The sequence below is a fragment of the Tauraco erythrolophus genome, chromosome 4 (genome assembly GCF_009769465.1).
Source record: "Tauraco erythrolophus isolate bTauEry1 chromosome 4, bTauEry1.pri, whole genome shotgun sequence".
NCBI classification, from domain to species: Eukaryota; Metazoa; Chordata; class Aves; order Musophagiformes; family Musophagidae; genus Tauraco; species Tauraco erythrolophus.
In genome coordinates, this window is record NC_141468.1 from 3,300,816 (window position 1) to 3,319,410 (window position 18,595).

Below are 18,595 nucleotides of genomic sequence, written 5' to 3' on the forward strand. Positions count from 1 at the left end.
TTCAGAAAGAATCTGGCACGGGCTGATGAGATTGCTGGAGGCCAAGACTGGGGTTAGTTGGCAGAGAGGAGGAACAGGAGCTGGCGCAGGCAATACCGTGCTTGGCTGACTGTGTAATCAGAGGTGCCTGCGTGTCTTTGCTCCTTTCCATCAGGAGAGCCAAAATTCATCAAGCTATATAGAGAGAATCATTAAAAACCCCCAATCTGTCAGCAATGAGGACATGTGGGAATGGGTAGGAGGCCGAGTTACACATTGAGTACTGTAGATATTTGCCTTTGGGGTGCAGGTAGAGTGGCCTCGAGCTGCTTTCCCTCAGGAAGAGCAGCTCAGCAGCTTCAACAAATGAGCACAGGAGACGAGGGGTGATGAATCTCTCTCTCACGTGCATAAACACACACACAGACACTTTTGTCACACCCACAGCCAATTTGAATCCCTATATTCGTTAACCTCAGCCGGCTGACCACCGAATAGCATCTGACCCCTGTAGAATTTTTAGCACAGATGCTCCCGTGTGCAGATACTGCAGAGAGACACGGAGTTAATGTTTCAGTCTGCCACCTTTGATCTCTTCTTCCTTTCATTTCATCCATCTTTTTTTTCCCTTAATCCTCTGTAAAGCTTCAACAACTCTTTCAGTGTCAATATCTTTGGCTCCCGACATATCAGGGAAGGCAGCTCCCACTCTGCTCCCTTCTCTCTAACACCTAGAAGGAGCTGCTATTTATTGGAAAAGGCCCCAGCATAGATCCCACAGTGAGCAGGTCTTACTTATTTGCAGTTAATTTGCTAATTAACTGCTTCCAGATGCAGTACAAAATACTTTTCTTGTTATTTTTTAAATTCTCCATAATAACCCGGGGATAGACAATATTAAATGTTCAAGCAAGTGAGTTAAAAATAATTATTGGCGGGATGGGTGGTAGTGGTTGGCTGGTTGGTTGTCTCAAGCTATTTACCAAGTAATTTATTTGCTGTATGCAAAAAGAGTTAAGAGCTCTAATTTCCAGAATGAAAAAGTAATGACTCTTTAAGGGGCCTTGCATTACTTGGTTGTTGAAGCATGCCAGCTTGTTTTGGATTAAAGTGCCAAATCTGGTTGGTTATTGATACATACATGCCTCGGTGACATGTGTTGCTCTGTGTTGAGACCCTCTATCTTCCAGGGAAGATATTTCAAGGACTGGAACGGCTTCAACACCATGGAGGAATGAGTTTGAGGTTCTCTATTTAGGCTTCGTTTTCATCTAGAGCCAGAAGGACCAAAAAGGGTAAAGCCCACTGTAGACTGTGGAGTCCAGGGTCCAGTGTTGAGGTCCTAAATTGTTCTGTGTGGAAACTAATTCATCAGCCTCTCATAGCTGGGAAATATGTTAGAGACTTTTGAACCTCTCTGTCTCCAAACCATCTCACCTCCCAAGCCCTTGGGGTCCTACTGCAGTGGGACCTCCAACACAGATCCTAACTCAGGGTGTCCTCTCACATCTTCTTCTTTCTAGTTCTTCAAACCAAGGCCCAGCTCCATGCTTAGCATCTTAGCCACTGCCTCACTTCATGTCTTCTTCTCAAAACCTAACCACAAGCTGTCTTCATCATTCACTTTCTTACTGCCTCCCCCAGCTTCTTAAAGCTGAACCCCAAATCTCTGCAAGCAGGTTTCTTGCAGGGATGAAAAAGAGATGTTAGGTGGAGATAGAGTGAGACTTCAGTCTGACCACAACAAAAGTACAATGTGGTATGGTACCACATCGCGGCATTAGCAACCTCTTTTTGATGTACTGCTTAGAGAGGGAAATACAGAGTTGGAAAGTAATCATCTGGCTGTGGCTAGGAGGTCTCTCAGGCTTCCTAGTCATCAGATGATGTATGTACTCTCTCCTTTTTACAAGATTCTCCCATGACACAGAAAGAGGGACTTACCTGCCTGCTAGATTAAGATTATTTTTTTTTTAACTGTGCTCTTTCAAGTAGCTTTTCCCTTTCCCTTGTCTCAGAACTGACTTCTGCTTGATGTCAAAATGTATATGTATAGCTGGAGAAGCTGGAGGGATGAAGGCAGAGAGGTACAAGGTGTGTGTGACCCATTTGGGAGAGGTCTGACAGTGGGCAATGAGGGAAAGGTTTAAACTCCCTTTCTTCTGGTGCAGGTCCCTGGCTATAGGCAGGAACGGGTGGAGAAAGGCCTGAAGCTCTTTGCCCAGCTCATCAACAACAAGGTTTTTCTGCTGTCCTTCATCCGCACGCTGGAGTCCCAGCGCAGCTTCTCCATGCGGGACCGTGGTAATGTGGCCTCGCTGATCATGACGGTGCTGCAGAGCAAGCTGGAATACGCTACTGATGTCCTCAAACAGCTCTTAGCCGACCTCATAGACAAAAATCTGGAGAGTAAGAACCACCCCAAGCTGCTGCTCCGAAGGTAAGGATGCCTGGGGCTGGAGTGAGCTGGGCTGGGCAGGCTGTGCCCGCTGTCTAACATAAGCATGCTAGTCATCTTTGGAGGAATTTGCTTGATTTTTTTTGTGCAGCAGGATGTGAAATCAAGATGGTATACAACCACAGTTCATGTGACCCCATAGGGTTGGCATGAAGCTGTTTGCAGAGAGGGGTGAATAAGGCAGGTAGGGCTGAATGGAGACTGAATTGCTCTCCCTTTCTGGTTTCTTGCTCATTTAAGACTTCCTGACAGAGTATGCCTTCTCTTAGAGGACTCTTCTCTTCCTTCCAGCATCCTTGGTATTTCCTTCCCTTTCAGCAAGTGCATCTGTCGATCTTTCTCCATCTCCTCCCTGACCCAAAAGTAGTCAGTGATTAAAAGTTACAGAACTTAACTACCTCTGGATTTTAACGTGGATCTTCCAGAAAGCTTCACGAGACCAGCAAGAGCTCATGCTTCCTAATCCTTATTTTGGACTCTTCGTGTGCTTAAGACATTCATTTATGCTTATGTTTCGTTTTAACTAGAAAATTCCAATTGTGTTGTGTAGGACCGGTGAGTATATCACATAGAACAAGTGGTATTATATCCCTGGTAAGTGGGCTGCTGCCTTCTCCTGCCTGGGACGTGGACTGCCTTGCTTTGTTTCTTCTTCATAAGTTAACTATGGATACATGGAGAGTCTTCTTCAGCTGCATTGTGGGATCTCCTGTCTCTCCCTGAGCAATGGTGCTGGGAGCTTGTTGAAGCCAGAAGAGCTGAGCTGAACCGGTTTCACATCGGGCACAAGTTTGGGTTGATGCTTCTTGGACAGGTCTAAACTCCACAGTTGTGTGGCAACCCTTGAATTAGAAATCTACTGCTCTGTAATTAATGTGCTTTCCCTGCCTAGGGAAAAACTGCCTCTTCTCCCTTTAGGATCATATTCATCTCCTTTTCACAGTCTGAATCAACCTTTCTGGTTCAAGGACCCTAAACAAAATCAGGGGGAGTCTTCTGGAGATGAATGGCCTTTGCCACTGCTCAGAGCCAACTTTGAGGACACCTCAGCTGATTACAGTGGATGGCTTGGGCAGGGAAGAGATCTGTGTTGCCTGCTGGGAGGGTTTTCATCTGGCACACAGCCCACTATGGAGAACCAGGAAAAAAAAAGGAGGAGAAGGCACTTTCTGTCATGCAGGGTAGTAAAGCCAGGGGCAGAGACTGGACATTGCTTTGGTGTCATTTGCCTCCCTGATGTGATTCAAGCCCTACAGCTTGGCTGGTGACCTCCCTCCAGTTGTCCCCAGGCTTCCTCTCTGTGCTTATCGTCTGATGCTGGATGGCACGGCCTCCTTCCTAACGTCTCCTACCTTCATCTTCTCTTTTTTCTTCCCCTTTCTCCGTCTCTTTATCTTCCATGGTTGTTCATTCCTGTCTTGTCCTCAGCATCCCATCTTTCCTCTTTCTTCCAGCTCTTTTCTAACTCTAGTTGCCTTTGTTGGAAATTAAATGTGTCCTTTAGAAGGAGATCCAGTGAACGAAGAAGACACATCCACTGTTCCAAGCTCTGAGAATACAAGGAGAAGTCAGAGGTGTGGTTTGTACTCTGAGATGGAGATCCCGTACTGAGCAGCAACAGAACAGAGTCTACTGATGAACATGCAAATAGCCCAGTGCCTTGAGATTCAGATGTTGGTTGATGTCCCCAGACAATTATTTGGAGCATTTGGATTCAACTTGTTGCTCCCCCTCCTTCCCTGTGACTCTGGGTGGAAGGGGATCTTCCAACACCCTTCTGCAGTGTTGGTTTTGCGGGTATTTGATAGGAGGAAAGAGCTGGCTGGAATGATTTTCCCACCTCTCCTGTGTCCAGTGTTCATCCCACATGACATCTACGGCCTCAAAGAGACCAAAGTCATCAGGGCAGAGAGCAACAGCACAACAGGGATTTCAGTTCTTTTTTCTCATGGTAATGACAAGTTTGCATCATGTGAGGGGTCTCAGTATCACATCAGGGAGCATCAGAAAAAGAACTCTTCTGGATGACATTCGCTGCGAGGAGCTGAGACCATGATAAGCATGAGGAATGGTGGAACTGAATGTCATACCTTGACCAATGGAGGACAGCAGCTAGATGACGTTGACTGAAGGGAATAAAGGACAAACAGGCTGGTTTGGACAGAGGCAGTCTCTAGGCAGAGGCACAGCAATGATCACTGTAGACAAAGAAAATACAAGATTAATCTGGTAGCAACCTGGGACCTTGTCACCTCTTTCTCTGGTTGCAAGCAAGAGAAGAGTAGAAACAACAAACTCTTATTATCACTCCTTCCCCCACCATCCCCACCATCTAAGTGAGATGTGCCCGTGAGAACAGACAAATCCCTATGGACACTAGGCTAAAGATCAACTGGATTTAGCTAGGGAAGGAACTGTCACTTACTCTGTGTTGGTGTAACAGGACAGTTTTCAGGCAAGGTTGCTGGGTGGTTCCAAGCATACAGCTCCAGTGATGCAAACCCTTCCCCTTGCAAGGGGAAGCAAGATCAACTTTATGCTGAAGGACTGGAGAACCTAAAAGGCAAGCTGAAGCCCTCAGTGAGAACCCCTGCATGCCTTGGGTGATAGCCAGGACAAGGAAGACTCATAGATTCATCCTGGCAGGGACTCTTCTTTCCCTCTTGAGCAACAGCAGTGCATGTACTGGAGCTAACACAGGTTCTTCTGGTGTCCATGCCACATTTACAAGTCTGAGTTGGACCTTCTGTAGGAAAAGTTCACACTGAAGACCAGAGATGGATTTTTGTCTGATTGAGGACAGAGTGTTCAAGGGCAACAGGACGAGCTTTGTGAATGTGCCACATTGACATATTGAGGAGTATAATCACTCCCAAATGCCAGGGAGATAATCAGTGCCAGATAACTATTCTCTAGTGATTTAGATCTGTCTGTCTTAAGTATTTATGTAGCCTACTTTGTCATATGGCTCAACTCTGAGCTCTTCATATTTGATGGATTTGTCCTTCCTGATCTCCTCTGAGAAGGTTCCCTGAAATGTTGTCATCACCATTTCATTGATGAAGAAACTGAGAAACAGATGTATGAGGACTTCCCTAGTTCCAGGAGAATCAACAGGCAAGTAAGGATTTGCCTGCAATTTTCCTAAATCCAAAGCTAAACCAGAGAAGCTAGGACACGCTTAATCCTGATGGTAGCATGGGCTCAGAGATCTGGGCAATAAGACGGACAAAGGCAATCTTTTGACTAGCCCTTTGATATGACCAGCATGACTAACTCATTTCCAATTTCCTTTTTCTCCTGGGCTGATTTTAGGACAGAGTCTGTGGCTGAGAAAATGCTCACCAACTGGTTCACCTTCCTGCTGTACAAGTTCCTCAAGGTAAGAGAAGCACCATGAAAAGCTGCTCTGATTCATTTCTTCTTGACAAAGTTTAGTTGGGACAAAAACTTCCTGGGTATAAAGGAAAAGGCTTTTTTCCCAGGAGAGAGCTCACTGCCCTGTAGGAGAGGGGCTGTTTTCTGCTCCCAGGAGAACAAAGAGGAACAGTTTGTTAAAGGGGCACTACTTGCCAGTCTTACTCCTGTACAGAGGTGGGATCTAAGGGTCAGTGCTGAAACGTGAAAGGATTTCAGAGCCCGGTGGAGACCTATATGGAAAGTGCTTTCCTTTTACTAGCAGACTCAGATCTCCATCGCGTGGTGACCCGTATTTTCAGTGTGTAGTGACTGGACATCTCCTGCCACCCCAGTTCAGAGGCAGTACTGAAGTCCATCGTGCCCAGTGCCTCCATCACACTTAACCTGCCTTACCCACATCGTAACCAAATCCTTGCTTAGTTTAACTTAGGGCTGAGACCAAGCTCTTCTTTGCATAAGGCTGCCTCAAGCCTACCCTGGGCATGGCCATGAGCCCTCTGAGTGCAGAGGGGTGGGTGCAATACGCCATGTACACCTGACTGCTGCATCCAGAGCCAAGCACAGGCTGAGGCTGTTGCTGCTTTGTATCCTAGTAGGAAATAGCACTGGCTTTGCAGGATGCTCATCAGCAAAACAATGAAAAGACTTGATGAGACACCCCTGAGCCCTCTGGTTCCTCCTGGAGGACCTCCTTGGGGTAGTATGTAGTAAAAAAAAAAGAAGCTTTCAGCCTTTGACACCAGCTACAGACTGCTAGGTGGTGACAATTGCCTCTTGGGGACCCACACTGAGCTTCAAGCGTGCTGATTGCCAAGGCATCAAACTCAGAGCCAGCCTTTTTGGAAGGAGCTGGTGGTCTCTGCACCTCTCTCCCACTCCTGATGCAGTTGCTAGATATCCTTACACCTTACAACCCCGTTGGGACACACTAGCCAGCCTCTGCCTGGCAATTCAAGGCTTTACAAATCAATCCATTCCCCTGACTGAGCCTTCCCCAGGAACCACCAGTCCAAGGATGAAGGCATGGAAAAGGTTTGAAGGTCCCTGGAAGGTGATTTCGGTGACCAGTATCAGATTCCTGCTTTCAGCTGAAAGGAAAGGCTATAAGGAGGTGACTTTCTAAAGAACTGTTTTTGTAATAGGCTTCTCCCCCCGCCCCCCCCAAGCTACTTGTCTTCTTGCCTTAGCCTGAACAGAGGCCTGATAAGGGCAAGAGACAAGCACACGGAAGCAATATGCTGCTGGTAGATAAGCTAATTAAGTGGGAGACAGGTGTAGGAACTGAGAAAGGGGCCACTTCACTTCAGATTATTAAGTTGTTTTTACTGGGATTTACACCAGAGAAAAAATGACCTTGCTCGTTGAGTTGGGACACGCTGCAAGAGGAGAGGGCAAGGTGGGGAGGAGGGAGGGAGGATGGAGAGATGAAGGGGAAGGTAGGCAACTGAAGAAAGCACAAGGAGGAGTGCCTGGCAGTGAATGTGCAAAGGGAGGAGAGGCTGGGAAAAGTGTGAGAAGAGGAGTGCAGTGAGTGCAAATGATGGGAAAAAGAAACTAGGGAGAGGTGTGCTTTGTTGGCCCTGCTGGGCCTCACTCATCTGACGTCAGCAATGCAACCGTACGGACCCAGGGGCACATCTCCCCTGGATCACGGAGCTGCTCCTGCCTGAGCATGCCTATTTGCCTCCAGCATGAGAGTGCTCAGGGAGGCTGTGGACTCTGCCCAGACACCCAGGATGGGACAGCAGCAGTCCATCTCCCTTTCAGACCTGTCTCCAGGTTTTCCGGGACCCATCTCACCACCTACTTCAGTGTAAAAGTCTGGCCTGGTGGCAATCACTGGAACAGCTCCTACAAGGCTCTGCTACATTGCCAGGGAGCACTGACACCTTTGTCCCTTAACGTGGAATATTGCATTCAGCTCTGGAGTCCCCAGCACAAGAAGGACATGGAGCTGCTGGAGCAGGTCCAGAGGAGGCCACAAATATGATTCGAGGGCTGGAGCATCTCTGCTATGAAGACAGGCTGAGAGAGTTGGGGCTGTTCAGCCTGGAGAAGAGAAGGCTCCGGGGTGATCTTATTGCAGCCTTCCAGTACCTAAAGGGGGCCTACAGGAAAGCTGGAGAGGGACTTTTTACAAGGGTGTGTAGTGATAGGACAAGGGGCAATGGCTTTAAACTGAAAGAGGGGAGATTTAGATTGGATATAAGGAAGAAATTTTTTACATTGAGGATGGTGAGGCACTGGACCAGGTTGCCCAGAGAAGTTGCAGTTGCCCCATCCCTGGAAGTGTTCAAGGCCAGGTTGGATGGGGCTTTGAGCAACCTGGTGTAGTGGAGGGTGTCCCTGCCCATGTCAGGGGGGTTGGAACTAGATGATCTTGGAGGTCCCTTCCAACCCAAACCATTCTATGATTGTATGACACTCGAGAGGGCTGGTTGCACTCTGTGGAAGTGGAAGGTCACCTTTTTTCCAGGGCTGTATGAAATAGACTTATTCCCACTGACTCATCTGTCCCAAGTGGTTGGAGATGGCAAGCCATGGCAGTCATTGAGATGCTACGTAAGTTGAGTTCTCACCTCTGCTCCACCTGTTTCACCTCATGGTTGTCTCTCTCCCCTGCAGGAGTGTGCTGGCGAACCGCTGTTCTCCCTTTTCTGTGCCATCAAGCAGCAGATGGAAAAGGGTCCCATCGACTCGATCACTGGGGAGGCCCGGTACTCACTGAGTGAGGACAAGCTTATCCGACAGCAGATCGATTACAAGACATTGGTGAGTGCTCTGAGCACACCTTCTTGTAGGCTTGTTCAGCCTCTTCTAACAAAAGGCGATTTAGAGAAAAGAAGCCAGTGATGGGCATGCTGACCCTCTGGGACAATTTATTCTCACAAATCAGCAGAGTCACCCTTGTGAAGACTGACTAGTTGCATCCCCTGACACAGTAAGGTTTGTGGCTGAAGCATCTGCTTTCAAAGCATGTTTGCAAGGACAGCTGCTTCCAAGTTACTTCCGTTGTGCCCTGCCCCATGCCCAGAGCATCTCCAGCTCCCAAAGGCATTGCCTGTTCTCTGAAAGCATCTGAACTACTGCAGGGTAGGGTGACAGTGCCAATCCTCTACCATTGCTTGGATTAGGTGAGATCTGGGAGCATTGGAAGACAAGTGTGAACCTTGTGTCATGAATATACATACCTGCGAATGTGAAGACAATAGGGGCAATTTTGTCTGTTCTCTTAGACAAAATACTTCCTAGTATCTACTCTTTTTCCATGGAGTGATGCTCACCCTTCCGATGTCCCTCTGACTTTTCAGTCAAAAGTAACAAAGGTGGGGTTGTCACTGCAAGTTGTCACCAATCTGAGCCCTTCCCTGGGAGCAGTGTGACGTTCATGGTGGGGTTTCTTCCTCCTCACTCTTGGGACCATCTGAGAGTATTTTGATCCCTCCTCTCCCCAAAGCCTGCTGCCTCTCCCCAGTCTCCAGCACCAGTGGCAGAGCTGCCCAGCACCCAGCCTGGGCACACAAAGATTTGGTGTTTGCTGGTCAGTGCCTGATCAGGGCAGCAGCTCTTGGCCATGTGGAGTGTCCCCAGTGCTGAGCTCAGGCAGGTCAGGCACGAGTCCTTGGCCACGGGACACTTGTGATCACAGGGACACCCAGCTCAAGGCATGGCAATCCCAAAGCTGTCCTGAGACCTTGTGGTGTTGGGTCAGTGCAAAGTCCATGGTCTTCTGCTAGTGATGGCAAAAATAGTTTTTATGAGGCTATATTGCAAGGATCTTCTCTAGAATAATCCTCACCAGAAAAAAAGAAATAATAAAAAAATCTATTACTCGTATGAAGGTTTCAGCATCAAGGAATATGTTGGAGGCACAAAGTGGAGGGACTTATTAGGTCTTCCCTAGGGCTAATGCAGCCATTCCTTTTGAGCAAGTGCAAGTCAAAGAAAAGTGAACTTGATTTAAAGATTTCAAGGATAAGAAAATTAATCCTTGTCACTGAGTCGTTTGCTTCAAAATGTGATTGTCTGAGTGGTGGAAGGTATACATTGTGTATGTCCAGCTTTAGCTTCTACTCTGAGATTACACCCTTTTCCTGCTTAATTAAAAAGCATCAATTAAAGAGCATTAGATATCTGTTCTTAGTGTGTTTGTGGGCCTTCACATTTTCCTGGATAAACCAAATCCACTGACCTTCTAAGTCTCTACAGGATGAAGAACACTTTCCAAGTCTTCAATGATCCTTGTAATTTCTTTTTTTCCCATCTTTGTTCTTGGTAAACCCCAACCCCAAATTTTAGAATGATCAGAAGGTGCCCTGAATTTATCAGATTAGAGCTGAGCTTTGATTGATTCCAAGTTTGATGAGGGGGTAGTCTTTATTCTTAAATAAGAGCACAATTTTATTTTGCATCTGGAGGTGTTCAAGGCCAGGTTGGACGAGGCTTTGAGCAACCTGGTGTAGTGGAGGGTTTCCCTGCCCATGGCAGGGGGCTTGGAACTAGGTGATCTTTGAGGTCCCTTCCAACCCAAACCATTCTGTGATTCTATGATTCTACGATCCGATATTAAAAACATGACTTTCCTGTTAAAACAGAAGCATAGTGTTTCTTTTCTATTATGTGTGGCTGTCTAGCAATTTGGAGACCTGCTCTCACACGGAGAGAGTAAGTAAAAGAAGGAAAAATACAAACACAGAGTGATCGCTTTCACCAAAGGAAATCCCTCCGATCCTTTTAGGCTTGATATAAAGCAGCCAGCAAAGGGTAGTAATTATACATCAGCCTGAACAAAGCTCTTCTCCATTTGCTTTGTGTCGTTTGATGTTAATCAGCTCTCCCTCTTACATCTCAAGAGCAGACAAATATATCCCGATAGGAATCTCAGCAGATTTACAGAGATCAGCTTCGGTGAAGGAGATTAAGAAGAAGCAGAATATGAATAGGATTGTTCTTCCTTTCTGTTTCTCTTTATTTCTTAAGAAAAAAACTGCTTACCTTCCTTAAGCAGTCTGTCATCTTTTATTAAAAATGTATACTAATGAAATAAAGTAAGAACTGATTCAGTGTTTTTGATATAGGAATGCCCCCAATGTCTCCTGCTCTCTACCGAACGCACCTGGTCACCACTGTGAGTTCGCAATGTGTGTGGCTGATATCCATTGGGTTGTTTCACGAGTGCTAGATGACCGCTTGAGTGAGTTAAATCATGATTCCAGCAGTGTGGCACATTGAAACAGGCTGTTTGTTGTCTTTTTTCTGGGAAGACAAGGCCAGAGGTTCTTTTGGAAGGTGTTTGTTCTTTAGCCTTCATTAATCATGACCAAATATTTTAAGTCATGGTTTCGAATATGGTTTGAGTGAAAAGCAGATCCAAAGAAATTGACTTATCCAGGGAGAAAAAAGAAGACACAGCACTTTCAGACATCTGGAATTACTGATCTTGCTGAAGTTACATTATTTTGGTCTGATTTCTTTCCAAATCAGATAGCTCCGATTTGCCATCTGCCAGGTCCTACGGTTCTCCAGGGAAGCAGTGTCAATGTCCCAGGGTCTTTGCAGTCTATAAAAATTTCTGTACTTACAAGGGATTTTTTGGTACAGTAGAAACTAAGTTACAGATGTGATTTGCTGGAATAAATACGTCACAACTAAACAGTAGGTCTTCTCCTAAGTTTTACACCTCATAGAAACACCCTCTTGCGTTAATGTCTTCACGAGCAGTCAGTGCTCATCGTCTGTGGTCTGCAGCATTATTAAAAACCCAGCCAGATTATTCTGTCTATGAGAGACAAGAAGATCTCATCCCTGCTGACTGCCGTCTCTCTTTGCAAGAATCCATGATTGTTTAACCTTTCACCAAACCAGAGTCCAGACGCAAAAACTTCACTCCCTACTGCCACTGCTCCGCTGTCCCTGGGAGATGAAAGACCATCAATCCCCTGCATCAGCTTCATTTCTCTTGATGCAAATAATGCAGGGGAGCAAAGACCTTGATGTGTGTCAGAAGTTGTCAAGAGAATTGGCTAATTAGTGCTTGGGGGTAGTAGGTGGTTGCTGCCCGGTACATTTTGGGCAGTGACATGCCCTGCGTGGTCCCTGCACACTTCGGCAGCTCCAGTGCTGAGACCCTAATTGGATCATCTCTCCTGACAACATATTCAAGATGGATAAAGATACTTTAGGTTGCCCTTGGATAAGGATTTTCAGGGAATTTTGGTGGCAGAGAGGAAGTCACTACCAAGATATGAGAAAACTCTCCTGTGCTTGGCTTTTTTGGGGGTTCTTATCCTCCTTGTTCACTGTAAAGCCTCACTGTATGCTATTCCCCTTGAACCTTCCTTAGCCCAATTTAGAAGGGAGAGAAAGATGTCTGTCTCTGGGACAGAAACTGTAGTAACATCCTGGTCTCAGGACAGATCACTCCAACGCTGCAGAGAACTCAGAGCCAGGGTCGCCATATGATTAATCACAAGCTGTGCCTTTATTATTTAAATACCAGTAATCTGTAGAGGAGATCAGGGCTTAGCTGTGCTAAGCATTGAGTGTATATGTACACTGAGAGACAGCTCATGGCTGGAGGGGCTGGCAGATGAAAAAAGCCCAAGGATGTAGAAGAAGGTCAATAAACACAAATCCAGTGAGAGGACATGCCCCAGGGTCATACACAGTCAGTGGGACAGCAGAGCTCAGAGATTACTACTTCACTTGCTCCCAGTCCCATACCTTTCCATGTTAATTCCACAACTGGCATCGTCCTTATGCTATGCTGCACAGAACTCAATGCATGGCAGAACAGAGGTGCCAAATGCTGGTGTCTTCTCAGTGGCAAAACATTCAGCTTCTCCTTGAGTGACATTGAGATCTACCTTGGTAGCTCTGCCCCACAGGGCTCCAAGGCAGGTGGTGGCTGATGGAGCAATAGCAGTGAGTGCATTCAGGAGATCAGCATCACAAAACCTCCCTCAGAGTGACTAATCATGTAGGAATACAACGCAGGCCATCTTAGGGGTCTCTTCCTCTCCAGTTGACACCAAAGATTGCATGGACAGAGCTGACAAGCACTGCAGGAACAATAGGATTAGTTCTCTGTCTTATTTTGATTGTTATGAGGACAGCTCTGATGGAAGCACAGGGCATCTTCCAGTGAGACTGGAGCATCTGAACTCTGCTAAATGGGTGAAGTCAATGCTTAGATTTTTTTCTCCTGGTCATCCCCTATGAGGGACAATCTAGAGAAGCCTGGAGTGACAACAGAGGTAAACTTTAGGAGGATTCCCACAGAAGTGGTAGGAATCCCTCTCTCCAATTCCAGCACTTCATTATGATTAGGAGCTTCAGTCTGCTGGAAGAAGAGCAAAGATTTTCAATTTGTGTTGTAAAGATGACTTCTATAGGGCCCATGGCAATCTCCAAAGAATTGCCACTTAGTGTGTGCAATACACAGATACACCCTGCAGAATTCCTGAGGTCTGTGTACGGAGAAAAATGTAGTGCTCCAGAAGAGGATAGTTGGAAAACACTGAGAGTTGCTGTGAAGCATGGGCCATATACATCAAAGCCCCTGTGCTCTAGGAAGGGTCTTGTTTTCTATAAACGATGATTGAATTACCAAAAATGTTGAAAGGAGCCTCTTGGCTATCATTGAAATGAACATACTGGTGTCCAGGGCTTGGCAGCTACTACCAGCTGTGTCACTCTGTGCTTGAGACCACCAAGAGCAAACCTCTCTGCGCAGCTCTTTGAAATATTCCCCTCCCTGCTCCTTCCTCTTCCAACTGAGCTGGAAAAGAGGAAAGCAAGGTCTACTGTAGTCAGGATGTGAATGATCATGTCTCATTCAAGCTTTCCAAAGTTGGCACCTTGTGAATTTTAAGGACAAACAAGTTCTAAGAGCAAATCACTGTTGTCAGCTTCCAGGCAGATGATGGTCCATACTGCATGATGGGTATTGCTGTCAATGGGGCACTGGTCAACATCTGCAGGAGATGTTGACCCTTCTGGACTAGGAGCTAGATGCCTGGTAATGCAGATCAAAATATTTCAAATAGCTTGTAGTGCCTTCATGTGGGGAGATGAAGTGAATCCCAGGTATTTGCATCAGAGCTGAACCACCCCACAGAGCTTGCTCTGACTGGCACCAGCTCAGTCTGCCTTAGCTGATCTCAGATCACTGAGAGAGACCCTCAGAGTAACTTGGTCTCCAGAACCATAGCACTCTCAAAAGAGCTGTCCTAGCCTGCCATCACCACTTCATTTCCCTACAGATGTGTAATGGGAGGGGGTCAACTAATAACCTGAACATTGGATGCACTTCAACAGTGCTTTTTATGTGTAGTCCTGTGATCCTTTGAGATGAAAGATGCCACAGAACTGTAAATCTGTGCCGTTGTTATTATTATCTGAATTGATGCTTCTTCAATACTCCTGGAAGTGACATATAAATAATAGCATTATGATCTAATCAATATCTCATATTTACATCTCCCCTTTCATCCAGAAAGATCACAGAGCTCTTTGTAAGCAGTATCTTCACAAGCCCCTCTTTGTTGAACGTAACAGCACCAAAGGGAGCCTGATGAGCCAATATATAATTATACTGATATGTTTTCACCCAGTTTCGAGCCGCTTTGAGATCCCACTGCATCTTAATAGGCTGAGACAGAAAGTGATGGAGAGTCCAGTACCTGTTGTGTACTACAGAAGGGAATTACAGCCTAGGTAGAATTTGTCGAAGGCACCAAAACTAACACATCTGTGCTTGTAAAGGTGGCACAGGAACCTTTAATGACCGTACATAGCCAGGAGCATCACCGAACACTCCTTCCAAGTGCAAGGTGTGCTAAGTTTGTAAAAGTTTATAGACTTCAGACTCCTACAACCAGAAGAGAGCAGAATGCTCAGTTAATGGCCAAGAGTTAGCAGGCAGATTGCTGTTAAAGGCTGTGTGTGTGTTTAAGGTATCCCTCCCTCAACACCTCATATGCTTTGCATTTATTCTTGGACAGAGTCTTTGGAGAAAATTATATTTTCCTTGTGAAAAATGAGAGGCCTCTAGTTGGGTCAATTTTCTTGTTTTATGTGTGAAAGCAGAAGTTGATTTGTGTTTCATTTTTTAATCAGCTCCGCATTTCAAATCAGTAAGATTCTTCTGAGAGGGGTCTGGGTCAGTCCTGTGGCTGTGCAGAAGATGGACAAGCTTAAGGCTGATTAAAGAGCACTTTTACCTGAATTGTCAAAGTCAGGTGGTAATGTAAGGAGGCCACTGCAGAATTAGGTCACCTTGCCAGTATGGAATGGACCAGAGGCCAAGGAAAGCTCTGGAGAGCCTTTTGGGTATCAATTGAGCTCCAATCAGGGTCAGATCTGCTTGCATTTTTAATTGTTTTAGTGAAAAGAGGGTGTCAATGACCATTGTCTGGTACCATTTGAGGGAATGACATTTTTAGAGAAAGCACCAGAACCTGAGCTTGTATCCATGGGCTTTCTGTTATTAAGTGTAGTGAAGATGCTAGGGATGTGAGGCTCAAATCTAAGGGGCTGTTCCCACAGGTATAGTAGTTTCACCTCACAGAAACAAGCAGTGTGAGACACAAGTTCAGAAAAACCTTCCCTTCAGCCCAAAGCCACTGACTGCAACATCTGGGAGCCCACAGCATTTAGCTGAGAGCCAAATGCTGAGTTACCTTTAATTCACTGGGCACAGAGAGTGGTAAGGGGTTGAGAGCAGCACAGGTGTGGATGTATGGAATCCCCCTCCGTGACAGCAGATCTTGGTGCCCTCTTTTAGGAAGGAATACTCTTGGTACACGTTTTTCCTCTTATTGCACCCTAGATCCCTCTGGCTTGTAGGATACAGGGACCTGCAAGAAGGGAAGACGCAGGGTACCAATGCTGCTGTGAAATGTGTGGTGGGTCTCACTGTCTCTCTCTCAGGTACTGAGCTGCGTGAACCCCGACAACGTGAACAGCCCCGAGATCCCGGTGAAGATCCTGAATTGTGACACCATCACGCAGGTCAAGGAGAAGATCCTCGATGCCATCTTCAAGAACGTGCCCTGCTCCCACCGACCCAAAGCTGCTGATATGGATTTGGGTATGTGAGTGCACAAAGGGCCCCAATTGCCACCAGACAGAGGGGAGAGGGGAGATAAGAGGCAGCCAGACTCAATCCAGACAGTGTTTGCTGGGACAGGTGCCACCTCTCCAGACCAAGTGTACCCTTGGTGCTTGTGCAAGACAGAGCCGCAGCAATGGTGAGAGAGCAGAAGAGACTGATGAAGTTGATGCGTATGCTCCTGGCTTATGAAATCTTTGTCCCTGGGGATTTAAAAGACCAGTAGACATCCTGCTTTTCTGCCCACAGAATTCAGCTTGGACAAGGGTATGGGAAAGGCATGACTGGGGCTATTCTCACTGTCCTGCCAAAGACCCCCAGAAAAAGAGTACCAAATGCCCAGGGTGATGTTGCCAGCAGTTTTCAGGCTGCAGAGATTTATTTCTAGCTCTTGCCTGAATAGTGAGGCTTTGGATTATATGTATCTTCTCGCTGAGACTGTCACAGCCCAAGCTGTATTAATTACTCATGTGGGCAGGGGAAAGGGGATGAAGCATCCTCCGTTCAGTGGGCTGCGTCCATCTCACCCCTGACTGCTTCCCTCTCCTGCCAGCACCCAACCACCACCAGCAGGGCTGGGAGCTGCTGTGCTGCAGAGGACTAGGAAGCCTTAAGGAAAGATTAGTCCTTCTGTTTATGAATTCATGCTTTTTTTCTTAGTGGTTTGCTCCTTTGTGCATTGCTCTGCTTGGAGTTTCGAAAGAGCAGCACCGGCTTCACTTTCATTTCTGGGCAGTTGTGCTGTCAAGCTCTGGGACACACAGGGAGTTGTACAGCCCAGTGCAAGGGTGCTTCTGAGGTTAAAATCTATTTCTGCCCAAAATCTGGAGCAAGGATGCTGGGAGGAGTGAGATGTCGGAAGTTGGGGTCCAGAGATAGATGAGATACTGCACCTGGAGGCTACTATGAAAGGATGTAGAAAAATCTGCTTGGAGCATTGCTGAGGTGTCTGGTAGGGAGCTGGGGATTGTGCTGTGGCTGTATCTGCCAGAATTTGCCCCCAGTGACCTTCAGTGAAAGAGACTTGAGTGGAAAATGATGGAGTCTATAAAACCCAGCAAAGTAGAAGAGGAACCAAAAGGAGAAGGAAGGGACTGACACTAAGAAAAAAAATCACAGCAATAATGGAGGCAGGAATGAGAGGTCAGGGATTAAAGTTAAGTGTCTGTATGTGTATGTGTAGGGGAGGAGGGGGATCCCTGACAGAAATTGCAGCAAGATTCCTGCTCATAAAAGGCACTTAGAATAACGAAACAAGCTGTTAAAATGAGCAGCAATAAAGAACAGGTCATATACATCATCAAGAAAGGACCCAAGATGATTTTGGAGCTGCTGCGAGTCAGCAGAGGATGGTGAGTGCCAGGGTGAGCATGGGGGCAGTTAGGGCAGGGTGCCAGGGCACAGCAGAGCAGAGCAGTGGAGTTTACAGTGAAACCCCACCTGAGTACTGTGTTCAGCTCTGGAGTCCCCAAAACAAGAAGGACATGGAGCTGCTAGAGCAGGTCCAGAGGAGGGCCACGAAGATGATCTGAGAGCTGGAGAACCTCTCCTCTGAAGACAGGCTGCGAGAGTTGGGGCTGTTCAGTCTGGAGAAGAGAAGGCTCCAGAGTGATCTTATAGCAGTCTTCCAGTACCTGAAGGGGCTACAAGAAAGCTGGAGAGGGACCTTTTACAAGGTTATATAATGATAAGACAAGGGGCAATGGCTTTGACCTGAAAGAGGGTGGATTTAGATTAGATACAAGAAAAAAAATTTTTACATTGAGGGTGGTGAGGCACTGGACCAGGTTGCCCAGAGAAGCTGTGGCTGCCCCATCCCTGGAAGTGTTCAAGGCCAGGTTGGATGAGGCTTTGAGCAACCTGGTGTAGTGGAAGGTGTCCCTGCCCATGGCAGGGGAGTTGGAACTAGATGATCTTTGAGGTTCCTTCCAACCCTAACCATTCTATGATTCTATGATTCTGCATCTTCACCTATGTGATACTGGATGGTGGCCATAGAGCCCATTACATTTGAATTTCGTACTGAGTATGAGTGGAAAGTACTTTGTTCTGCTGTGGGGATAGACGATTGGTCTGTAGTGGGAGGCAGGAATTTTACCTGTGTGTTGCAAATACAAGGGATAAATTGGAGTCCACAGATTTTACTGTAGCTCTGACGACTGACAGATACAGAACTGTGTATGTGTGCAAGGTCCCAGCTGGAGCCTGACAGTTTTGCATCCAGAACTGTTGCTGTTTTAAGAAATATTGACCTGCTGAGTGGTGCTGAGGACCAGCACATTCCAGAAGGTATTTATTAGCCTGTACACCCTTCACAGGACCAACTCGTCCATACTGACGGGAAACTGCTTAATGAGCAGCTGTTTGGTCAATAGCATTGGTGATGCAGTTGGGTAGAAAAAATCAAAACAATAAAATAAACCACAAAAAAAAAGCCCTCATCTAGTAGAATCATAGAATCATAGAATCATAGAATGGTTAGGTCTGGAAGGGATCTTCAAAGGTCATCTAGTCCAACCCCCCTGCAAGGAACAGGGATATCTTCAACTAGATCAGGTTGCTCAGGGCCTCATCCAACCTGGCCTTGAACATCTCCAGGGATGGAGCATGCACCACCTCTCTGG

General features: G+C 46.5%; 1 protein-coding gene across 1 annotated transcript in view; it reads left to right on the forward strand.

The window, feature by feature from the left end:
* The window catches only part of PLXNA4 (plexin A4), a 451,603-nt gene that overhangs the window by 404,527 nt on the left and 28,481 nt on the right, over window positions 1-18,595 (forward strand). Inside the window, exons 21-24 of the mRNA XM_086611134.1 lie at window positions 2,151-2,419; window positions 5,753-5,819; window positions 8,483-8,629; window positions 15,791-15,950. Of these exons, the coding sequence (XP_086467260.1) occupies window positions 2,151-2,419; window positions 5,753-5,819; window positions 8,483-8,629; window positions 15,791-15,950 (643 nt within the window). The remainder of the gene's footprint in view (window positions 1-2,150; window positions 2,420-5,752; window positions 5,820-8,482; window positions 8,630-15,790; window positions 15,951-18,595) is intronic.